Below are 25,966 nucleotides of genomic sequence, written 5' to 3' on the forward strand. Positions count from 1 at the left end.
ACTAAAACAACGTCACAATAATCAACAATAGGGAGAACTAATACGGTATTAGTTTGGCCTTTAGCTCAAATGGAAATACATATCTCTGGCGTTTAAGAGGGACGGACACTGCTAGGCCTATCTACCGGACGCAAGTTCACAGCTGCGCGCCCCTAACCGCACGGCTATCTCGCCCGGTCTCAATGTCTGTGTTTGTCTTAATGTACATCTTGATACACAATCATAACAATAGAAACACGCAATAGTGAATACTAACTCCTCTTCGAAAACTGCTAGCAAGAAGAATATGCGTTTCTTCAATTGGAAATTTGCACCCCTGGTCTCCAAGAAAGGTACCGTACGAACAGGGTCACCACCACCACCATTAGGAAATTTTAAGGTATTACATTTAACACTGATCCTATGAGTTTTAAGACCATTTTATAAAAAGGAATATTCACAAAGCGAAATGTGTTTTCAGTTTCCATAGTACAGGTGAATGGTTTCAGAACGCGAAAGGTGAAAATGAAAATCCACAGCCTGTTTCCAGCTTCAAGCGGGTCAAGAATGGCATGCATGAAGCCCCCTTCTAGCGGCGAGGATAGGAATTGTGCCGACTGCCGAAGCTTGTCGCACTCTTCTGGGGCAACGATTAAGGACTGCCAGGTATACTGAAGATTATTGCTGGAATGAAAGATGACAGGGAAACCAGAGTACCCGGAGAAAAACCTGTCCTGCCAACTTTTGTCCAGCACAAATCTCACATGGAGTGACCGGGATTTGAACCACGCAACCCAGCGGTGAGAGGCCCGCGGGCTCCAACGCGATAGGTGCTGCGTCGATATAGGCGTATAAGCAGGAACATAGTAGCGATGAGAGGGATGGGGAAAGTTTCCATATATTGTTTGCTTCTTTCCGACGCGGATTTGTCCGTACCGAGGTAACTTGCCAATTTTGTGGTGTTAAGCACTAAAGTTCTTTAGTAGAGATTGCTTTTGTCTCTAACCACCACCACTAAAATCGCAACGGTTAGAGAAGAAATGGTCTTGTGTCCTTGTAGTTTAACTTAAATATACTGCAGTTTGATAGGTTGCTTTCTCAGTGCATTGACTAAAAGGAGAAGGGAAATCTACCATTAAGTTGGAGTTGAAATATTCGAACTATGCATAAAAGTCTCACATATACCAGACCCTATGAATAGCGTCCACTTGTGTGCAAAATTCAGGAATTGTGCTTTCATGTAGTGAACTATATTCAAAATATATTCCTGAGTTAAAATAATTAATTAAATGTCTGATTGTTTCTTTTCAGAATCTCGGACGACCCAGGAGATGAAGAACACCATCCCCGGACGGATATACTTGATGAAAAGACCGGACAAGAACTATGCGATTATCTGTTCTGCTACCGTACAAACACATCCTTCAATATTGGCACAATCACTTCCGTCGAAGGACCAAGAAGCGTACTGTGCGGTATGCCTGAAGATTCTATGACAGTTGTAACAATAACGGATAGTAAACAGCAACATTCCAGCGACAATGAAAGTCTAGGACTAGGAAACGTAGATATAGAAAACAGAAGAAAATTGCAGTTTCTAAATTATTCATTGACCAATAATCCTCAAGATCAAAACTTGATTTCCTCAGAGAAAATTATGTCCAGAGCTTATAAACAAGATCATTACAAACAAAGAGCATTACCTCGAGAAAATATTCGACGGATGACCGGCAGTATGTCATCATACAGGAGAGTAACTTCAGCTGACAAACACGACAGACTTGAACAACGTTTATTGACTTGGTCAGTAACTCGCAGATTATCTCCTGATAGGAGGATGTCTTTTGCCGAGTCCCAGGATCAAATCCTGCCAAGAAAACTAACAGTAAACAATCGTCAACGCCAAGTAAGGCCTGAGTATGACCGACAATCGACTAGTACTTACTACTCTGAAAGGAGGAGGCAAATAGCTGGCAAAAATGATAATGGAGTCATGAGGACCCTGTCTTTGGACAGGAGGACAAAACGAAGATCACTTAATAACCGGTCTTCTCGACGACTTACTCCAGTCGTACCTGTGGACAGTAGAATAACATTTGCTGAGAGGCAAGTTACATCTGAACGAAGAGCAACTACTGACCAGTCTTCTCGACGACTTTCTCGAACCGTGTCTGTCGACAGAAGGATGCAATTTGCTGCGAGGCGAGCTATATCTGAACGAAGAGCAGTTGCAGAGCAATTCTCTCGACGATTTGTTCCAGCCGTATCCGTGGACAGAAAAATACCAGTAGCTGAGAGGCAAGTTTCATCTGAACGAAGAACGACTACTGAACTGACGGGTCGAAGACTCTCCAGAGCAATGTCCATGGACAGAAGGATACCAGTGGCTGAGAAGCGTGATCCTTCTGAACGAAGAGCAATTACAGAACAAGCCGTCCGAAGACTATCTAGAGCTGTGTCGATTGACAGAAGGGGGCCTGTGGTTGAAAAGCGAGATTCTTACGAAAGAAAAACTTCACAACAGACCGTTCGAAGACTATCTAGAGCTGTGTTCGTGGACAGAAGAATTCCCGTGGCTGAAAGGCGAGTTTCTTCTGACCGAAGAGCACCTACTGAAAAGACCAATCGACGACTTATTCGAGCTGTATCCGCAAACACAAGGATGCAAGTTGCTCAGGTTCGAAATTCTTCTGAACGAAAAACAGTTACTGAACGGGCCACTCAAAGAATCATTTCCATGGACAGGAAAATGCTAACAGCCGAAGGACAAAAGTCTTCCGAACGACGATCAATAACTCAACAGACTACTCGACGTCTTACTCGAAGCTTGCCATTGGGCAGGAGAATGCCAGTGGACGAAGTACAATATTCTTCTGAACGAAAGATACTAACTGAACAGCCTGTTCAACGATTCGCTGCAAGCTCACCTTCGGATAAGAGGATGCCAATGTCCGAAATGCGAGTTTCTACTGAACGACGATCGCAGGCTGAACAAATTACTCGGCGATCAACACGAAGCCTGTCAACGGACAGAATAATGTCAGTAGCTAAAAGTCGAGATTCCTCTGAACGAAGATCACTGACTGAACACACAACTCGGCGATCACCAAGAATCCTGTCTTTGGACAGGAGAATGTCAGCAGCCGATATTCAAGCTTCTTCTGATCGGAGAGCATTGTCTGAACAGACAGTTCGACGATCCACACGAAGTTTGTCATTGGACAGAAGGATGTCGTCAGCTGAAAGACAAAATTCTTCTGAACGAAAAGCATTGACTGAACAGACAGTTCGACGATTAACACGAAGCTTGTCCTTGAACAGGGGGTTGGCAGTAGATCATAGGCGAGATTCTTCTGAACAAAGAGCATTGATAGAACATACTACACGACGATCCTCACGAAGCTCGCCCTTGAATAGGAGGACGTCGGCAGCTGAGAGGCCAGATTTTTCTGAACAAAGAGCACTGTCCGAACAATCTGCTCGAAGATTAAGACGAAGTTTGTCATTGGATAGGAGGAGATCGTCAGCTGAAAGACGAGATTCTTCTGAACGAAGAGCATCGACTGAACAGACCACAAGACGATCCACACGAAGCTTGTCCTTGGACAGGAGAACAGCTGAGAGGCGGGGCTATTCTGAACGAAGAGTATTGACTGAACAGACAGTTCGACGGTCAACACGAAGCTTGTCATTGGACAGGAGGATGGTAGTAGCTAATAGGCGAGATTCTTCTGAACGAAGATCATTGACTGAACAGACTACACAACGATTCTCACGGGACTCGCCTTTGGATAGCAGGACGACGGCAGCTGAGAGAAGAGATTCTTCTGAAAAAAGAGCACTGTTGGAGCAATCTGCTCGAAGATCAAGACGAAATTTGCCATTGGATAGGAAGATGTCATCAGCTAAAATACGAAATTCTTCTGAACGAAAAGCATTGACCGAACAGGCAGTTCGACGATCAACACGAAGCTTTTCTTTGGACAGGAGGATGGCAGTAGCTGAAAGACGAGATTTTTCTGAACGAAAGGCATTGACTGAAGGGGCCACACGACGATTTACACGAAGCTCATCTTTGGACAGGAGGACATCGGCAACTGAGAGGCGGGGTTCCTCTGAACTAAGAGCATTGACTGAACAGGCAGTTCGACGATCAACACGAAGCTTGTCTTTGGACAGGAAGACATCGGCAGCTGAGAGGCGGGGTTCTTCTGAACAAAGAGCACTGTCCGAGCAATCTGCTCGTAGATTAAGACAAAGTTCATCTTTGGACAGCACGATGTCATCAGCTGGGAGACGAGATTCTTCTGAACGAAGAGCATTAACTGAACAGACAGTTCGAAGATCAACACGAAGTTTGTCATTGGACAGGAGGATGACATCAGTTGAAAAACGAGATTCTTCTGAACGGAGGGCATTGACTGAACAGGCAGTTCGACGATCAACACGAAGTTTGCCTTTGGACAGGAGAATGGCGTTAGCCGATAACCGAGATTCTTCTGAACGAAGATCACTGACCGAACAGACCGCACGGCGATCCACGCGAAGCTCGTCTTTGGACAGGAGAACATCAGCAGCTGAGAGGCGAGGTTATTCTGAACGAAGGACATTGTCCGAGCAATCTGCTCGAAGATCAAGACAAAGTTTGTCATTGGACAGGAGGATGACATCAGTTGAAAAACGAGGTTCTTCTGAACGGAGGGCATTGACTGAACAGACAGTTCGACGATCAACACGAAGTTTGCCTTTAGAGAGAAGAATGGCGTTAGCCGATAGCCGAGATTCTTCTGAACGAAGATCACTAACCGAACAGACCGCACGACGATCCACGAGCTCGTCTTTGGACAGGAGAACATTGGCAGCTGAGAGGCGAGGTTATTCTGAACGAAGGGCACTGTCCGAGCAATCTGCTCGAAGATCAAGACGAAGTTTTTCATTGGACAGGAGGATGTCATCAGTTGAAAGACGAGATTCTTCTGAACGGCGAGCACTGACTGAACAGGCAGTTCGAAGATCAAGACTAAGTTTGCCTTTGGACAGGAGGATGTCATCAGGTGAAATACGAGATTCTTCTGAACGGCGGGCATTGACTGAACAGACAGTTCGACGATCAGCACGAAGTTTGTCTTTGGCTGATAGACGACATTCTTCTGAACGAAAATCGTTGATTGAACAGACCACTCGACGATCCACACAAAGCTCGTCCGTGGACAGGAGAACGTCGGGAACTGAGAGGCAGGATTCTTCTGAACAAATAGCACTGTCCGAGCAATCTACCCGAAGATCAAGACGAAGTTTGTCATTGGACAGGAGGATATCATCAGCTGAAAGACGAGATTCGTCTGAACGAAGAGCATTTACTGGACAGATAGCTCGGCGATCAACGCGAAGCTCTGACAGGAGGATGTCAGAAGCTGAGAGGCGAGTTTCTTCTGAACGAAGGGCACTGGCTGAACAGACTAGTCAACCATTAACACGAACTGGGGACAGGAGAATGCCGGCAGCTAAGAAGCGAGAATCTTCTGAACGAAGAGCAATGATAGAACAGACAGTTCGTCGATCAGCACGAAGCTCCGCTTTCGACGGGAGAATGGTTAGAGCTGATGGGCGATATTCTTCTGAACGAAGAGCTTTGGCTGAACAGACAGCACGACGATCAGCACTAAGCTTTTCATTGGACAGGACGATGTCAGCAACTGAAAGACGATATTCTCCCGAGCGAAGGCCTTTAACTGAAGAAACAGCTCGACGGCTAACTCGAGGTGTATCTTTGGACAAGAGGATGCGAACTGCTGAAAGACGAGATTCCTCTGAAGGAAGAACATTGGCTGAACACTCTATTCGACGTCTAACCCGAAGCTCATCTTTGGACAGCAGGATGTCAGGAATTGAGAGACGAGATTATTCTATGCGGAGAGGCTTGACTGAACCGGCCGTTCGAAGACTAAGTCGAAGCTTGTCTCTGGACAGGAGGTTGACAATAGCCGACACGAGAGATTCTACTGAACGAAAAGCATTGGCTGAATATACCACTCGACGATTATCTAGAAGCTCATCTATGGAGAGGAGGATGTTGGCTGCTGAGAGGCGAACTTTCTCTGAGAGAAGTGATATGACTGAACAGACTACTCGACGAATAACTCGAAGCTCATCCTTGGATAGGAAGACAGCAACAGCTAAAAGACGAGATTCTTCCGAACGAAGAGTATTGACTGAACAGACTGTTCGACGATCAACACGAAGCTTGTCTTTGGACAAGAGGATGCCAACAGCTGAGCGGAGAGATTCTTCCGAGCGAAGGGCTTTGGCTGAACAGACAGCTCGACGACTAATCCGAGGATTATATTTGGACAGAAGGATGCCAGCAGATGAGAGGCGAGATTCTTCTGAACGAAGAGCTTTGACTGAACAGACAGGTCGACGACTAACTCGAGGATTATCTTTGGACAGAAGGATGTCAGCAGGTGAGAGGCGAGATTCTTCTGAACGAAGAGCTTTGACTGAACAGACAGCTCGACGAATAACTCGAGGTTTATCTTTGGACAGAATGATGTCAGCAGGTGAGAGGCGAGATTCTTCTAAACGAAGATCTTTGACTGAACAGACTACTCGACGACTAACCCGAGAATTATCTTTAGACAGAAGGATGACAGAAGGTGAGAGGCGATATTCTTCTGAACGAAGAGTTTTGACTGAACAGACAGCTCGACGACTAACCCAAGGATTATCTTTGGACAGAAGGATGACAGCGGGTGAGAGGCGTGTTTCTTCTGAACGAAGAGCACTGACTGAACAGACAGCTCGACGACTAACCCAAGGATTATCTTTGGACAGAAGGATGTCAGCAGGTGAGAGGCGAGATTCTTCTAAACGAAGATCTTTGACTGAACAGACTACTCGACGACTAACCCGAGGGTTATCTTTGGACAGAAGGATATCAGCAGGTGATAGGCGAGATTATACTGAACTAACAGCTCGACGACAAAATCGAGGCTTATCTTTGAACAGGAGAATGTCAGCAGCTGAGAGGCGACATTCCTCTGAACGAAGAGCTTCGACTGAACAGACTACTCAACGACTAAACCCAAGGTCATCTTTGGACAGGAGAACGTCTTCTGCTGAGAGACGAGATTCTTCTAGAGCTTTGACTGAACAGACTACTCGTCGACTAACCCGAAGCTCGAGAATCACAGTAACTGAGAGGAAAGATTCATCAAAACGAAGAACACTTATACGACTTTCTCGAAGTGTGTTTTTGGAGAGGATGAATGCTTCAAACCAAAGGCAACATTCAAATGCACGTAGTGCTGTCTTTGAACGATCTGCCACCGGAACGTTCGACATAAACAGAAGTATGTCTATGGCTGAGACACTTATTGAAAGTTTATCTTTTAATAAGGGTGAATTGTATTCTGAAATCTCGAAGCCATGCTTTTCGAATGACGAAACGATATCAGTCACTAACAATTTTACTTCTTACGCTAGTGATTCACTCATTGAAACCTTTCCGCAATGCAGATCATCTCATGCCTTTAATTATAAATGCACAAGTATACTGGTGAGAGAAAATCCTGGAAATGGGTCTTATGAAGTATTCTTAACGATGGAAAAGAAGAAGAGATCTTCTGGAAAGTTACATTCTCATAACTTCACATCTATCATCGATATTCATGAAAATTCGTCTCCAGATTTACTGGATTCAAGTTCAATTAGCGGAGAGATCGAACCTATGTCGATTCTACAGAATGTGGACGCCGTGGGTAGTGAGTTCAATGGCCTCTTCTCTGCACACTCGCAAGCAGCGCAATATTGGAGGGATGCTCTCTCAAAGGAGGTATAATAATTCAACGAACTATTTGTAGTTTACCATGTCATTTCAAAATAATGTATACAAACATTACAGACCTTTTTCTTAATTACATGAAAACTCGGAATTATGTGCATTTGTCATGGCATATACTAATACAAATATTAAGGTCAATTTTTCTTTCTTCCAGCCCTACACTGTAACTGGAACCGTGGACCAAAACCGTGATCACAAAGTGGATGATAAACCGACAAGGTAAGGGCTGAGCTTTTCCTTATTCATTTCATATATTCCGTGAGAAGTAAAGGGGAAGTGGAAGTGGGTAACCATCTCCCCTTAACATTAATTAGAGGAAACACCTGAAGAAATCCTTCTTGTAATGGACATACTGGCAAAAGGGGGGGGGGGGTACGGTTGTCATAATATACATTCTGAAAAAGCAGGATTGTCCTAAATTTTAGCTTCGAAAAAGTTGTCCCACCAGAAGTTTTAATTTCTTACAAATGTCCTAATTTTTTACTACTACTGTGAAATAAATTAGAGCTTCTATCTATGCACGTAATTTGGTGAGATTTTTAAGATTCGTTATCTTCAAAGTTTAGTCCAAATTTCGTTTCTATCTCTCTCTGCCAAAGAGCAGTGGAAAATTTCATCACAGAAAGCATAGCGATTGCGATCTGCTTCAAAAGCCGTAAGGTCTCCTTTCTGTATGCTTGATTCTGAATCGACTTCGGTAAAATATTTTAATGTTATTTCATATTCAAAACACGACTGCTCTTGGGCGAAGCGGTTCTGGTGTTTGTTAATTGCATTTGGGGGGAGGCTACATGATGGCGGGCCATTAATGGAACAAGTCAGGGAACCGAGTGCAGTCTTCTCTCGCTTTACGACAGCACAAGACGAATATTTTAGTGAGTAATTTTGAGAGCTACAAATACAAAAGCACTAGGACAAATTCTGAATGCAATATCAGTTGACTGTTTACGGGCTGGCAGCGGTGGCGATTAGGGATGCGTGACGAGAAGGTGAGGGGGGAGGGACGATCAACCCCGACTGTCTGAAGAAAAAATACATGTTTATTCCATTTTAGCCGCATTAAACTAGCAATTATAGGAATTATTAAAAAAAAAACTTTATACTACTACTAAAATGTTTTCCTTCCTCCCCTGTCCGGCTCTATGGCTAAATGGTTAGCGTGCTGGCCTTTGGTCACAGGGGTCCCGGGTTTGATTCCCGGCAGGGTCGGGAATTTTAATCATCATTGGTTAATTTTCTCTGGCATGGGGACTGGGTGTATGTGTCGTCTTCATCATAATTTCATCCTCATCATGACGCGCAGATCGCCTAAGGGAGTCAAATCGAAAGACCTGCACCTGGCGAGCCGAACATGTCTTCGGACACTCCCAGCACTAAAAGCCATACGCCATTTCATTTCATTCCTCCCATGAAGGCGAGGCGGGCCTCTTAGACAGTGACGCTGTCTCTCAGGTCGGGAGATTTGTTACGGTGAAGAAGATGCTCGGAGAAGTGAGGGGGTCGGCGGCCGTGGCCTATACTAGGAAATGTCCCGGCATTCGCCTTAGGGAAGGAGAATGGAAAACCATTCTCAGGACAGCCGATGGTTGGGGCCAGCCGTGAGGTCCAGCCCTGTCCCGTCTCCTGAATGCAGAGGCGTAGAGCCACGGTAGAGCGGTGACCACCCCTCCTCTGCTCGGTTGGCCGATCGGAGTGCAGAGCTGTTAGACCAGCCGTGGTCACTTATGGGCCGAGACCCACTCTACATCTACCGACCAACATTTACACCTAATTATCTTCTTTAATGATTAAAACAATTACTTTGCAAAAATACGTACAGCATTTTATTCGCCGCCGCTAACCGATTGACACAGAGCACAGAGCCATAGCGGAGACTCGCGCAGCAACGTGTAGCGTGTGCTGTAAGGAAGTGTAGCAAGGGTATATTTTTGACAAGATCATAGACACTGAGGTATGATTCACACGCTTTTTGGCGCATTCGTCAGTCTGGCAATCGCACTCAATGTGTCTGTGTGGTATTACTGTATCTAGTGCAGGGTCAACCAAATTGTGCGTGTGACGTCGTTACTTCGTTCGCTGCCCAGGCGGAGAGTGTGTAACGAGGGTCAACCAACTGCTTGTACGTGCGACATCGTTACTTCGTTCGCTGCCCAGGCAGAGTGTGTGTAACGAGTGAATTGACGTCACACGTACAAGCCGTTGGTTGACCCTGATCTAGTGGCTGTTACATTGTTAGTGTATACAGTAGGCCTACTCAAACACTAAATTACTTTTTTATTGTATACTCACGATGTGTTTCTATTTTAATTGTTCCTTTGTTGAAAGTTGCATTGTATAGTATTTAATCAAAATTTTACCACAGTTAAGTTGGTAAATGGTCAATCTTCACTTCTCTGTCGAAATTCGCTCAGACAGCATCATAAACTTACCATTTTGTAACTATTTTTTCAACTCTAATGTCTACCCCCCTCCCACTATATCACCATATCCCCCATACATATTTTCTTCTTCTTCTCCTCCTCCTACCGCTTTTTCCGCACCTTGTGGGGATCACGGGTGCGAACTGTGTCGCACATGTGGATATGGCCCTGTTTTACGGCCGGATGCCCTTCCTAACGCCAACCCTATGTGGAGGGATGTAATCACTACTGCGTGTTTCTGTGATAGTTGGTAGTGTGGTGTGTTGTCTGAATATGACAAGGAGAGTGTTATCCCCTATACCCTTTGTTGTCTATAAGAGGCACTGACCTTCTGACCCCAACTTGGCAGATGATTCTGCAGGCCAATCGAGATGTGATAGGGCGGGGGAGTATGTTCATAAAACCAGTCACATATGCGCCCAGCCCGATGAAATTTGCTGTTGTCAGCTTTATGTGCCTGTGTGAGCAATGGCCTCTTGCGAGGTGACCGACTTCAACGTAATACTGACTTTTAAATCATTTTCTTGAAAGGAAAACACCTGACTACATTATATTTTTGCATTTCCCTGAGAGTCCCACCTTGCCCCCGTGTATGGGCGCCCTTGTGACGCCACGTTATTCTCGAGATAATCTCGACCCAGGCTAGACCGGGATTCGAACCTCAACCTTAAGAAAGGGCCAATAAGGGCGTAAAATGGTGTTGATAATGATTATTGTTTTATGAAGTACGACTTAACAACCATCCCCATAGAACTTCTGTCTTCTTTTCCTTTCTTCTCTTCCCTCTTCTCTCTTTTCTCTCCTCTCGTCTCTTTCCAGAACCTCTTCATTCTTTCGCTTCTCATCTTTCTCTCCTCTTCGGAAATGATTCGTTTGGCTCTTCTTTTTAGTGCTTTCTCTTCAAACGATTTTAGAATGTCGACTGTTCTTCTGAACTCTCTTTTATTGCGTATCATCTCTAGTGTAATTCCAACTTCTTCTGCATCCCTCTTGACCTATTCTACGCACTTGGAGATCTTTTGAGTCAGTCGTTTGTAATTCATTCTTACTAGGTGTCCGTATAATTTCAGCCTTCGTTTCCGCATTGTGTCCGTGATCTTTTCAGTGTACTTGTAGAGTTCCTCATTTCTCCTTTCCTTCCAAGCCCCATCAGTAGTCTTCTGAGATTCCACAATTTTCCTCCGAATCTCCCTTTCCTTCTTCTCGAGTTCTTGCAGCTCCACTTTTTTAAAATTTAAAATAAGACACTCTAAAACGTACAGCCCCTCCAGTTTTATTCTTCTCTCTTCTTCTTCTGTGGCGCTACAGTCCAGGATGAACCTTGGCTTTTCCAACCAGCTTCTTCCATCCATCACGGTCATATGCTGCCCTCCTCCAATTTCTGCATCTCAGCTCCCGTAGATCATCTTCCACTCCGTCCAACCACCTTGTTCGAGGTCTACCTCGTCCTCCTTGCCCTCCTGGGTTTCAAAAGAGAATCTTCTTTGTCACCTCAGACTACTCCATTCTTGCCACATGACGTGCCCATCTTATTCTTCCTGATCGTATGATTTTAGTTACCGGGTGTATACAGTGTACAATTCTGAATTGTACCGTGTTCCTCACCGTTCTTTATCATACACGGGACCAATTATCCTCCTTAGAACTTTCCTCTCGAATCCAACAAGCAGCCTTGCGTCGGTTTCTGTCAGGGGCCACGTTTCTGAGGCGTAAGTGAGGACTGGTCCAACAAGGGTTTTATAAATAGTAAGTTTTGTCTTGACCGGAATAAGTTGCACAAGGCAAAGTATACCTTATTTGCTGACATCAGCCCGATCTTAATTTCAGCTGAGATACCATTAAAGCAGGTTACTGTGAAACCAAGGTACTTGAAACTATCTGCTCTTTCAAATGTATTGTATATCCATCCACACTGATAATAATCGACATATTAGATTGATAGGCTTTCCCACAGGCCATATATTTTGTTTTGTCTTCATTTATCATTAGGTCCATCTTCCTACTTGCTTGGTTTAGGGCTATGAATGCTGGTATTGTTCGTGCTACAATGTCTAAGTCATGTGCATATGCTAAGATCTGCACAGACTTGTAGTAGATGATGTCTCTGGTCTGTAGGCCTGCATCCCTGATCACTTTCACAAGTGCAATGTTAAATAATAAACATGCCAACGAATCTTCTTGACGAAGGCCACTTTTTTTTTATTTCCAGAGGGTCTGAACAATTTCCTTCTTTCCTTCTCTCTTTCTTAATCTACTTACCCTCCAGGGTCGGCTTTTTCTTCGGACTGAGCGCGGGATCCCACCTCTACCACCTCAAGGGCAGTGTCCTGGAGTGTGAGGCATTGGGTCGGGGGACACAACTGGGGAGGATGACCAGTACCTCGCACAGGCGGCCTCACCTGCTATGCTGAACAGGGGCCTTGGTGGGGATGGGAAGATTAGAAAAGATAGACAAGGAAGAGGGAATGAAGCGGCCGTGGCCTTAAGTTAGGTACCATCCCGGCATTTGCCTGGAGAAGACGTGGGAAACCATGGAAAACCACTTCGAGGATGGCTGAGGTGGGAATCGAACCCACCTCTACTCAGTTGAATTCCCGAGGCTGAGTAGACCCCGTTCCAGCCCTTGTACCACTTTTGAAATTTCGTTGCAGAGCCGGGAATCGAACCCGGGCTTCTGGGGGTGGCAGCAAATCACACTAATTTTGGTTCCTTTGTCGCATTTTATTCCTAGAGAAATTAAACAAGAAAAGCCGAGCATTACTTCTGTAAAGCTTGGTTCTATGTAGTTCCTCACATTCATCTCTAGAATCGTAGGCTTTCTATACTGCGATGGCGTAGAAAAATGTGGTATCGTCATCTTGCTGCTTCTGCCGGTCAGGATCTTGACTAAAACATCCGTTCATTCACGGTATTGAAAAACTGGGTCAAGACAACCTGCCAGTTACTATCTACAACTGTCGGGGTAATTTCCAGTGGCCGTGAAAAACCAGATCCCATTCGGCTGCGGGACAACTCTGCGCTTATCTAATCCCGTAACTAGGTAAAATTTTCCCCCACTCGCTCCAAATTTCGACTGTATTATGTCACAGCTCAAACATCTGCAAACAGTTCACAAATGCTGGACTAGAAACTGTGGTACTCGTGTTCTCGAAAAACTACTTTAAAATAGGCAGGCAACTATGCGTGTAAATGATCATCTCGGAAACTGTTGTCTGAAATTCCAAATATACTAACTGCAAATTTATCATAGTTAATCATGAGTAACTTAGTGCAGTCTGAGCTTATAGAGCTAGATGTTAGAAGTCCCCACACGATCAAGGTACATAATACTTGACCCTGCACCCGCGTAAACATACTTCTTTTCACGATGTTACCTTTGAAGACTCCTGCCGAATAATGGGGTCGCTAGCCCACGCACTTTTCGCTTTTATTAATTCGTCTTCACAGACGCCGTTGTATGCTCGGTGGAGCCATCTCTCACTTTAACCAATGCATAGGCAATATCGGAATGATGCTACCTTTTCATTGGGCCAAAACATCGCGTCTCTGACGCTTATTTCAAACTTGTGTCGTATGACCTTCTAGCCTCTCGCCGGGCTTCCGAAATTGTGGTCCGTTGGTCCACGCCGTTAACTTACATTAATCCGTTGTTCTAAACTAACAAACAGACCAAATTGCGAACAAATAGACCCTCGGCTCCAAGCTTCCTGTTGAAATTGTGCAATGTACTGTGAATGTATTTGGTCCCTGCAAGTTACCACGATTCAATAAAATGAAATATTCTCTGTATTATCCAGTAAATGAGTGATTAATTAAATGAGTACTTCAATAAGGGCTCAGTATGAATACAGTATTTATATTTAAAATTTGCACCATTTTGCACCAGTTTTGACGATATTAAAGCATCTTTTTTGCACTTTTAAACAAAAAAATTTGAACCTAAAATCCCTAGCTCTAGTTATTACTGATACTTTGTTTTCTTTTACAGGTTGGAAGATAATTTCCTGAACGCCTTCCTTGGAGGAGGTACTGCAGCTATGGCTCTAATGCTCTCCATGAAGATCAAGTAATACCATCGATGATAAAAGCTGTGGTAGTTTCATGTTTATTTGTCTTCAACTCCGTCGGTGTCCGCTTACCATGTTAAATGTACCTGCTCTCTAGAATAGATAAATCCTTAGATTTTTGACAGAACTATTTTTATATTGTAGGAAAGTAATAGTTTAGTTTGAAAGTTGTTGTTAAGTAGTTTAATTATTCTAATATTGTAAATCAAATTCTATTTGGAAATCATCGTTATGCACAATTATAAATAGCACTTCGTAAACAAAAAGCAGTGGTAATAGTAGAAGGGTAGATCTTTGCTTTATTCGAGCATCTATTTGCTTAATTGTAAAATTGAATAGTTCAATAACATATGTTCCAAATTAAGGGGAGTTGGAAGACTAAAAATTAAATTATTTGCCAGTTTTATATTTTCATCCTACAAAATTATTTGGAATTTTTACTATATTGTGAATCAGCTGCTGAATTGGTTTTTGCGTTAGAAGAAATGGCGAGTGTTTGAGAAAGTGCATTACGTTTCAGACACTGGCTCAAACAGGGAAGTTGATATTATTGTACTTATTCGGTATCAGTCTTCGGTCTGCGTGTTAAGACCTGACGATTCGGTTTTAGACAAGGATGGACTAGGCAAAGACAGATGACCAGGAGAAATGGGAGATATAGTCTATGTGCCCTGCCTGCCAGACCTTCACTAACACTATTACATCCCATTAAACAAATGAAATGTTCGCGGCTTACTCTTCGGAGCCAATGTGACATAATTAAGTTCGTTTGCAAGATACTGGTCAACGGATGTTGTGATGAACATTCAAAATGAATTATTATGAACACGGTTTCTATCGTCTGACATTTTCAATATATTATGTACCTATATTTCACAAACTACCGAACGAATAATATTACACTTTTCATCACCCCTTTTAGACAATTACACTACGGTAAGCTACTGAAATATGGCGGATCAAAACTCATTCAAGGGACCGAGGCCAAGGATCATACTTCATTTTTTCACTATACATAACGTAATTTTAATTGAAATGGATAATTTAAGGATTTTACATAATATGAAGATCAAAAGATTTACCGGTAGTTGGTCTTGTCTTCAGTAGGTATTTGTTCCTAATATGATGTGGTCATCAAAGTAGCACTTCATGTATAGAAGGAATAATTATTTCAATACTAGACACATGGTTCATAAAAATAATGTTCCATATCACTATTGGGTCTATACAATGCATATATGTGTGTGTGTGTATTTTTCACTGTTTATAACATACGTGGCAAGGGACCAAAATATCCCCGACACAGCCACACCTGCTTCTGGATCAAAATCACAGCAAAATTTTCTTAAAACATGAATTAGACTCATTTAAATAGGATATATCTAAATTCCTACTACACACATTGAGGGCTTGTAGGGGGCACTGAGTAGATAACACTTTGAATAACAATCCATGTCCGGAAACGTACAGATTGCCCCGTTACAAGCAAAACATCACCACACGTTTAAATGTCCCACGTGTGCTGTCAATGAGTGGAGCGGTGAACGTACGTTGTTGCTGGATGCTTCTGCGTTCACTTAAGAACGGTTCGACGTGTCGACCTCTCACTTCTATACAAACATTGTAGGTAGCTGGGTATTATATTCCGATACACTCGCTCACATTTCCTGATAATCGAACATCCGTCGCTGCCACAACCCGCGCAACCGGGATCTCGTAAATCCAACTCTTCTTGTAGTCGATGCAGAAGCACTGGAACAACATACGGACTCCACTCCGATCATTGACACAGCAGTTGCAGGACATTTAAACGTGTGGCGGTGTTTTGCTTGTATTGGGGAAACGGTACATTTGCGGCCATGGGTTCCTGATCAATATGTTCCCTACTTGGTCCCTCCTACAAGTTCTCAATGTATGCAATAGGAATTTAGGTACACCCCATAAAATATGAGTACATTATTTTCGTAAAATGCTGTTTATAAAGAAAATCATAAATAATATTCAAACCTTGAAGATCACTTAAATATGGTTCCCTGAACTTACTATAAATGCTAAATACTCGTATAGATATTTCAAAGATCTTTCTTCAGAGGCTCTGAAGATAGTGTCATAAACTTATCAATTTTAACATTGGAAAGTTTAGACATTTCAACTCCCCTTATCAAAACAACTCAGTAGATACTGTATATCTATTACAAGGCTGAATTATTCTACCCAGGAAAAATAGCTCTTACAAGTACTTTTGTGTTAGAATATTTAGAGTGCACATGAACCAATAGAAGTAGATAACAATAAAATAATGTCATTATTTTGGCAAAGGAGTTACTTCCAATAGAAAATATTTCATGTTTCATTTCTTTTGTCTTAGAGGTGCTACATGAAAACCTTATCGCTACCCTGTGATAATAGACTTGAAAACGTACCCGTTACAGTTGTCCTTAACTGGACGGTACTTGATGTAGAGTTGTTCGATGTATTTACTATGTACACAAGCAATGAGAAAACAAAAAATATAGTAACTTGATAAAAGCAATGCTATGTCTCATTATTTCATGTTATGCCCATGACACCCTAAAGTCTCTGCCCTTCCAACTGTTTAATACATTCGATTTATGGTAGGCAATGTTGCAGCAGATCGAGTTACTCCAGGCAGAACCTATGACAGTAATCGCGGTCGACAATGTCACGAGATCGAAACACTTTTATTCTTCCTACGGGTTTTACTTCGCACCGACACAGGCAGGTCTTATGGCGACGATGAGATAGAACAGGGCTAGGACTGAGAAGGAAGCGCCCGTGGTCTGGATTAAGGTACAGCCACAGCATTTTCCTGGTGTAAAATAGGAATCCACGGGAAACCATCTTCAAAACTGGCAACAGTTGGGTTCAAACCCACAATCTCCCGAATGCAAGCTCACAGCTACGTGACCCAAACAGCGCAGCCAACGATCGAAACTCTCCCTCGCGTCTAAGGCTGCGTTTAGACTAAGCGAAATTCTTTCGCGAGGGAATTACGCCTATGGTAGACGCTCTCCACCCCTGAGTAATTGCGGAGTGAGGGCCCTCGCTGCGAGCCGAAGGTCAGTCGGTTTTTGTCCGCGCATCAAAGGGTTTCGCCCATCGAATTTCTCTCAGTGTAAACGTGGTCCCCGTAGTTGCGCGAGGGATGAATCAAGAACAGTGCTTGCAGCTCATCGAGCTCTACAAAAATAGAGATTTCATGTGGGATCCGAAAAACAAAAACTATTTCAATCGCAATAAGAAGATGCGTGGAAAGAAATTAGTTCTCAACTAAACTTTCCTATCTCCACACTGAAAGCGAAGATGAAAGCGCTACTGGGATCATATCGAAGTGAAAGATCAAAAGAAAAAGAGCAGAGTCACTGGATCCGGTAAGCTATTACTATTGGTTTATAATGCAAAACTGTGTCATTTCATTTCTTTTTTGAACCTAACGGTACCTATTTTGAAGCATTCTTGGGCCATTGTGAAGAACTTCCACTAGTGGGCAAACAACACCACGTTCAGAAGGCACAAGCCCTGAACATTTGGATTCGTCATATTTAGATGGGCTATTGCGCTTGTGACTAATTTTACTTTGTTTTTTATTTATTTTTCTTCCATTATTTTATCTTTATTTTACATTTTCACCCATTTTTTGTATTGATCCACAACAATTAACAAATTTATCAAACGCTATTTTATAAATGGGCGCGGTTTGGATACGAAATGTATTTCTAAATTGAATTAATATTGTGTGATATTTAATTATTAGCGTTCCTATTTATTCATTTGACTTTCTTAAATACATATATAATACCGACTCGATTTACTGTTTTAAGTGCGATTAATTATTATCCTTACCTTCACATAATCCTGAAGTGTTTCAATCATCGCATCACAAACTTCTGGGACGATTTATGATATTGTGCACTTCGATATTTTAAATCAATACTGCAAACTTGTGTACGAATCACCAGTTGCAAAGAAACGCAGTGTGACAGCCAACCTTTGTCTCACTGTTACTACTTCTCTGAATGTTGTGTCTTGTTTTTCAACATTTTGCTGATCAGTGAAACGAGTTGTTCAAAATCTTGGGTACTCATGCGGACGAAGTTCTTAATAATATCAATGGGTTCCTGTACCATTTCTCTCATAAGACTGTTTCCATATTGGCTTCTTCCAAGGAATAATTGTTTGCTCCACCATTGTTGAGGGCGCCGACTTTTCTTCTTCCCTTTCTTGATCTAAAATGACATTGATACGATGGAAAACGCGGCTGCAGCGGCTGGAGGGACAAAACAAGTTTCCATGTTGGCTGCAAAACAAGAACAGAAGCGTTCAGGCTTGTCGAAGGCGGCTCGCCCCACTCCAGCTATTTTTCGCTCTGAATTGCGCTCTGTTTTGGGTAGTGCGAAATTTCACTCGAAGCGAGTAAGTTTCACCCGAGCGACTTTCGCGAGGGAGTTTCGCTAGTGTAAACGCAGCTTTAGATCAATGCAGGTGTAATGAAATTCTTATTAATACATACCAGACAATCACGGCATTGTCTATGCCGTGTGTCTACGTGCTAACCGGCCTGATGTAGCTTGTGTGTGGGCTTGCTTCAAGCTTACTCTAATACAACGTTTTAGTAAAACACATCCCCGATATTTTTTCTTGTTCAGGAACTCTAGAGTCTGCTTATTCGAAACCCGGTGCTAGTATATACCTACTCGCAAGGCATAACGCGTGAACTAGGAAGCAGCTAGCTGCTTCCCCCGCTCCTAGTCCTGTTTTACAGCCGGATGCCCTTCCTGACACACGATTTGAAGTCGCAAGCACTTGTTTTACAGCCGGATGCCCTTCCTGACTCAAGATTTTAAATCACAAGAATCTGTTTTACAGCCGGTTGTCCTTCTTTGCAAAGATTTTAAATCGAAAGAATCTGTTTTACAGCCGGATGCCCTTCTAGGATTTTAAATCACAGTATCTAGTGTCTTACATCATGAACCATTGTTTTACGGTTGGATGCAATTCCTGACCCCAAAGGACCAGGATTCGACCGGTTGTCCTTCCTGACGTAGCAGGAAAAGGAATTATTTTTTGCTAAGTCACTTCCGTTTTGCTTGCACAAGAGCATGTCAGATGCAAGTCATTCTGAGTAGCATTCGCCTAAGACTATAGTTGCTTCTGCTTCGAATCCTAAAACAGATCTGTTGGATAGGGACCGTCAAACAAAAAGTAGCGCCTAACAAATTGCCTGCGTAAAGTTGCAAACATGTGGATTTAGCTAGCGCTTTTTTGATGGTCGCTGTAAAATTACCCACCACCACATGTCAAAGGTATTAAAGATGACGGATGATAGCTGTCAAAAAAGCACATTACCTACCACCACATGTCAAAGAATAAAGTTTAGTGTCCTAAAGGTGGCAGCACGATGCTCTGTTAATTAAAGATAGCTGCTTGTCAAAAAAGCACTTGGAAATTATCGCTAACACATTTCAAAGGCAGTACCGTAAAGAGTGCAGCACTAAGGTTAGCGATGCAAGATGGCGGATAACAATTACCACCACCACCACATTTCAAAAGTATAGCAGCACGGTGCTCTGTAGATTAAAGGCTGCTGTCGAAAAGCATTTTTCAAATTATCCGCCTCAAAAGTAAGTAGCTAAAGAGAGCAGCACGTCGCTCTGTTGATTAAAGATGGCTGCTGTCGAAAAAAGCACATTACCCACCACCACATGTCAAAGGTAAGTAGCTAAAGAGGGCAGCACGATGCTCTGTTGATTAAAGATGGCGGATGACAGCTAACGTAATTGCCCGCTACTACGTGCTTAAGATAGTAGCCATAAATAGTGCAGCACGGTGCTCTGTTGATTAAAGATGGCTGCTGTCAAAAAGCATTTTTCAAATTATCCGCCACCACATTTCAAAGATATATAGCTAAAGAGGGCAGCACGGTGCTCTCTTGATTAAAGATGGTGGATGACAGCTGCAAAAAAAGCACGTGGCTTTGTTTACTGATTCAAATCTCGCGCTAGTAAGGTTTAGTTGGTAGCACTGAGGTTTAGGCCCGTCAAGATGGCAGCACTGAGGTTAGCGATGCGTTGTTGTCGATGACACCTGTCAAAAAGCATGTGGCTGTCAAAAAAGCACGTGGTTTTGTTTACCAATTCAAATCTCGCGCTAGTGAGGTTAAGTTGGCAGCAGTGAGGTTTAGGCCCGTCAAGATGGCAGCAGTGAGGTTAGCTATGCGTTGTTGTCGATGATAGCTGTCAAAAAGCACGTGGCTTTGTTTACAAATTCAAATCTCGCGCCAAAATTCAAATTTCCCGCGGGAGGAGGAGCGGGCCCCTGGGAGCCGCAGGCGGAGGAGGCGGCAGAACTGTCCATTATATCTACTTATTAGATCTGGAGTAAAACCGAACGTGGAAATTAACGACCAGGCAGCCAGAAGGGTTAAAATTAAAATGCCTACATACGATAGCCGTGGCCATACGATTCTTCTTCATCATCCATGCGTTTATCCTGCTGGTGTAGGGTCCACCTGACGGATCAGGGAAAGCCATTTGCTACGTTCGAAAAAGAATAGGTTATTTTTAAAATCCCTAGTACCGGGTGAGTTGGCCGTGCGGTTAGGGGCGCGCAGCTGTGAGCTTGTATCCGGGAGATAGTAGGTTCGAATCCCACTGTCGGCAGCCCTGGAGATGGTTTTCCGTGGTTTCCCATTTTCACACCAGGCAAATTCTGGGGCTGAACCTTCATTAAGACCACGGCCGCATCCTTTCAACTCCCAGCCCTTTCCTTTCCCATCGTCGCAATAAGACCTATCTGTGTCGGTGCGACGTAAAGCAACTTTCAAAAAATCTTAAGTGACTCATTTCGTCATTGTCATGTTATAAGAGAAAATGAAAGCTGCAACATAGATACATCATTCTATGTTTAAAAAATCCCGTAATTCTGATTAATAGAATGAATGTGAGGACAATGGGAACTTCTGGTCTGGTTTTGAATAATTGATTTTCGGGGTTTCTCAACGTAACTCTTGTTGAATACAAATCCGATGGCCTCCACTGTTCAAGAAGTCTGGCCTGTCTATTGAATTGCCTCTAGATAAGAAAGTAACATTTCAGCTGTCACAGTATAACATTTTTTGCCGGGTTTTGTGGTAAAGGAAACACGTAATTTTTAAGGGAAATTCGTTTTTTGTTTATTCAAAATATTGGCCATCGGCTTCTACACACTTCGCCCATCCTTCAGGTAAGTTATGAATACCATGCCAGAAAAACTGCTTGTCTTTTGGGGCAAATCATTTGTCGAACCATTTTCCACTTCCTCGAAATTGCTGAAGTGCTGCTCTGAGAGCACGTACCCCATTGATGCGAAGAGGTGATAGTCACATGGCGCCAGATCGGGGTAGTACGGCGGGTGCGGAAGGATGTCCCATCCAAGCGATTTCAAGGTGTCTTTCACTGGTTTTGCTGTGTGAGAGGGCGCATTGTCGTGTTACAAAATCACTTTGCCATGTTTTCTGGCCCATTCCGGTCGTATTTCGATCAATGTGTAATTTAAACTAATCATTTATTGGCGATAGCGTTGTGCATTAACGGTTTCGCCGGGCTTCAAGAGTTCATAATATACAACACCGTTCTGGTCCCACCAAACACAAAGCATGGTCTTCTTGCCGAAGCGATTTGGTGAAACCATGTCTCACATGTTCTAATCGATGGAGCATGTTTACAACATGTTTCTATCAGCAAACGATGACTTTCCTCAGCCTTTTTCTTTTGATTAAATAAGATAAGCAATGCGTGCCGCAAATGTTCTTTTTCAGGGACAAACGTTGACATGATCATTGAACGATACTACACAGACGCTAGTGTTTGGCGGACTTCACTTGTGTGTGTTGGTAGGTTGATGTCACACGAACAAATTCAAATTCATACGATGCGTACTGTTCGCTGGCACCATCTCTTAGTGAAACCGGAAAATACTTATGCGTACACCTGGTATTCTAGGGAACACTTTGGTATAATACTAGCCAGTACATTGATGGTGTTGCAAGCTACGACCTCAGGCTTCTTAACAGTACTCGCAGTACAACTGTGATGCCAGAAAAAAAAGAGCGCGCAAACAGAATCTTCCAATTAACACGAAGAAAATGTAGGATTTAAAAGAAAATAGAAAGACTAATAGCGAATAAAATGAAAATTCAAAGATTCTGGAAAACCGTGTATGACTGCGGTATCACTGACAGAGAGATTGGTTAAAAAGGATGTTCATTTCAAAATCATTTCTACGGTGTGTACTTTCATAAACACACAATTTGCATAAGTTTTGGCAAATCTTTTACTAGCTGACACGTGAATAATTTTCTAGATGGATATTGTAATTACACATCTTATTGTAAAATGCATGAGCCATGTTATAATTTAAAAATTCTTTATTTTTGAAATCCTGTAAGTCATGAACTTTTAAACCACTAGCAACAATTGTAATATTTATACAAACAAATTACATAACTCCATGGCATTCTCAATCAATATTTAAATTGCAGAAGCATATACAAGTTATCCACGTAATTAATTATTCAGATTTTCTTATTTTCCCACAAATTTACGATTCTTGACTTAGGGGTTTTAAAAACAACCTATTCATATAGCATTTCGCTTTAGGTGGATAACTCTTATATTGGCCTTAATGGCATCCTGCCGTCATTGTTTTGGTCTTCCTTGAGTTCCGCTGACTTTAAGGTGGTAGGCGGAGTAGAATACTCCCATCCCTTGGCTCCGGATTACCTGAAACTGGAAGAGTATAATCACGTATTGCAATCCAAATTGTTTATTGATACATGCATTTGATTTTCCTTATTATAGTTAGTTTGTCTATCACTACATTAAAGATTATAATTAAGCCTAATAAATGTTTACACCCATTTTCCAAATTGTTAATTTTTTGTCCTAGATGTTAAACAGTGTTACATAATCTAGGACAATATGTATCCTACTCTTCATTATTTCTATTAGTGCTTACTTTATTTTCTCTTATTTTCATTTGATAAATATCTTTAATATAAAAGATATTGCTGTCCTACCCGGTCCGCTCCACTCTTTGTTTAATAATTGTATGAACATCTTTCCGTGTTTCTAATTTTTCTTTGTAATCGCTCCCCAGGTATTTGATCCTAAGTGAGTTAGTCTCCCCACATACTCTCAACAGATGTGCCTCTTCCATTATTTCTCCACCTAACAAACAACAATCTTCTCTCTTTGACCCTTATTGTTATAGATACCCATTCAGCACCATACCATATCTCTTGCTTCTCTTTTCGGAAGATTTTCTTTCTTTATTGACAACTTTTTGCTAATTTCATGGAATTCCAGTAACGTTCTTTTGGTCCTACGTTCTGAGATGACCGAGCTCGATAGCTGCAGTCGCTTAAGTGCGGACAGTATCCAGTATTCTGGAGATAGTAGGTTCGAACCCCACTATCGGCAGCCCTGAAAATGGTTTTCCGTGGTTTCCCATTTTTACACCAGGCAAATGCTGGGGCTGTACCTTAATTAAGACCAAGACCGCTTCCTTCCCACTCCTAGCCATTTCCTGTCCCATCGTCGCCATAAGACCTATCTGTGTCGGTGCGACGTAAAGCCACTAGCAAAAAATAATAATAATAATAATTCTGAGATGATCATCTGTTTCTCATTATCCTTCACTCGAATAGTCACTTGCTTACTCGGCTTATTTTCTTCATTCAGAATCTCTTTATCGCAGTAGCCTCCCATTCCTATTCTATCTTGCATCCTTTTCACCTTGGTTAAGCAGTTACCATCGTGTGTTTCATCTGATATTGGCATGCTAAATTCAATATTTTCCTCCTGTTTCCCTTCTCTAATCTTAACCAATATTTAGTTATCGTTAAGCTATATCTGTTTGTATACTATATCTTCACATGAAATTCTAACTCCACTATTATCTGTACATTCTGGTAGCTCCATTATTAAAGGCATCTGTTCTTCGCAAAGCGCGAAATCGCTACTTTTTCTCGTACTGTAATATGTTTTTCACACCAAGCAAATTCTGGGGCTCTACCTTAATTATTAATATTATTAGCTTTCCGTCGCACCAGATTCTTTTTACGGCTTTGGGGGAAGCCGAGGTGCCGGAATTTAGTCCCGCAGGAGTTCTTTTACGTGCCAGTAAATCTACCGACATGAGGCTGACGTATTTGAGCACCTTCAAGTACCACCAGACTGAGCCGGATCGAACCTGCCAGGTTGGGGTTAGAAGGTCACCGCCTCAACCGTATCAGTCACTCAGCCCCGCTGTACCTTAAATATCTTAATTAAGGCCATGGCCGCTTCCTTCTCACTCCTAGCCCTTTCCTATTCCATCGTCGCCATAAGACCTATCTGTGTCGGTGCGACATAAAGCCAATTGTATATATAATGTGTGACAGGAGAACAGCTCATGGTATCTATTTCTTTATTAGACTGATGTATAAATTATGTACGTAGCTGGGTCCTGCCTCTCAAAATGGCAGAATAGCATTTCTCCAAACATACATGCTTTGACATACGTAATGTGTGTTTTCAGCAGAAGAATAAAGCTCATAATTCTTGTACATATGTAAAAGTAAAATACGATATTTTACTGAAAATATGCTGTCAACTATCTTTTGGTTTAGCTTTTATTTTCTGAAAATTGGAAATAACATGTAGCGAAGTTAGTGATGAAATGAAATAAAAATAGCGAAATATATACCAAAAAAAATTGTTTAATCATGACGAAATTAGGCGTAACTTTTCAACACAAACTGGTGCCTCTACCCATTATTATTTTTCAGAACTTGTTATCACTATTGCCTCTAGTTCTGTGCTTCCTCCTTCAGTGCCCCATATTTCTGTCCCGTACAATGCTCTGGATTTTAAAAGCGAATTTAGAACATTTTTCAAAATTTAAAATCAGTATTTGACATCGTTCTCACCAAACATCTCGTGCTATATAAACCCGCCAGTCCTTTAATTTTTTCTTGCCTTATTTTATTGACTACCTCTAATTCTGCACCTTCTGTCCAGCACCTTTTTTCTTTCTGTAGTTTCTTGTCCTTTTCACATCTCATTAATTTAGTTTCTAAATGTTAATTTTTAAATTTCATTGTGTACAATATTCAACAATTTTTGCGATGCTTATTTAAATAATAATTAGAATTCTTTATTATTATTATTGTTACCGTGTTTTTGTGGTAGTTATGCGTGAAAGAAGGTGCGGGTGTGAACGGGTCTCAAGCTACGAAATTAGAGTTCATGTAAAATTAACAAGGTTATATTTTCTTTTCAAAATAAGAAAATAACAAGCATGGCAGGTACAGAGTAGCAAGTCAACAAAATGTAGTTACACAATTTACTGGATTTGGGCTTCGCGCACCGACTTCACAATGCTTGGGCAATCAGCCCAACCTTACTTCAAAATAAGTTTTAACAGAGGGCAGAAAACCCCATTCGTGCTCAGGAGCACTTGCTCCAAATTACACAGAAAAGCCTCCTCGAGACATACAACACTCAATTTTCAAGAAAGAGCTACTCGCTCTCAAACTTTAAGCCTCTGAAAGGCCACACCAAACTCCACCTTCAAGTTGTCCTCTCAGGACATAGACACAGGGGTAAAATACCCAA

The 25,966-nt window shown here is 42.3% G+C and overlaps 2 protein-coding genes across 2 annotated transcripts in view; one reads left to right on the forward strand and one right to left on the reverse strand.

The window, feature by feature from the left end:
* Positions 1–6,202: 6,202 nt before the first annotated feature.
* LOC136870892 (serine/arginine-rich splicing factor 4) lies at positions 6,203–15,542 on the forward strand. The gene is made up of 3 exons (XM_067144944.2): positions 6,203–7,813; positions 7,977–8,041; positions 14,231–15,542. The coding sequence occupies exons 1-3, from the start codon at positions 6,242–6,244 to the stop codon at positions 14,310–14,312; spliced, it is 1,719 nt and encodes a 572-aa protein (XP_067001045.2). The 5' UTR covers positions 6,203–6,241; the 3' UTR covers positions 14,313–15,542.
* Positions 15,543–22,985: 7,443 nt separating this feature from the next.
* Positions 22,986–25,966, reverse strand: part of LOC136857197 (TGF-beta-activated kinase 1 and MAP3K7-binding protein 2) — a 517,262-nt gene continuing 514,281 nt past the window's right edge. Inside the window, exon 8 of the mRNA XM_067135661.2 lies at positions 22,986–23,095. Within this exon, the coding sequence (XP_066991762.2) occupies positions 23,040–23,095 (56 nt within the window). The 3' untranslated portion in view covers positions 22,986–23,039. The remainder of the gene's footprint in view (positions 23,096–25,966) is intronic.

Source organism: Anabrus simplex, chromosome 1, assembly GCF_040414725.1.
Source record: "Anabrus simplex isolate iqAnaSimp1 chromosome 1, ASM4041472v1, whole genome shotgun sequence".
In the NCBI taxonomy this organism is placed as follows: Eukaryota; Metazoa; Arthropoda; class Insecta; order Orthoptera; family Tettigoniidae; genus Anabrus; species Anabrus simplex.

Bases quoted from the DNA above. Each gene is read 5' to 3' on its own strand.
- LOC136870892 (XM_067144944.2), top strand. From the start codon at position 6,242: ATGCCAACAGCTGAGCGGAGAGATTCTTCCGAGCGAAGGGCTTTGGCT. The intron at 7,814-7,976 runs GTATAATAATTC...TCTTTCTTCCAG, and splicing joins GGGATGCTCTCTCAAAGGAG to CCCTACACTGTAACTGGAAC. The intron at 8,042-14,230 runs GTAAGGGCTGAG...TTTCTTTTACAG, and splicing joins GTGGATGATAAACCGACAAG to GTTGGAAGATAATTTCCTGA.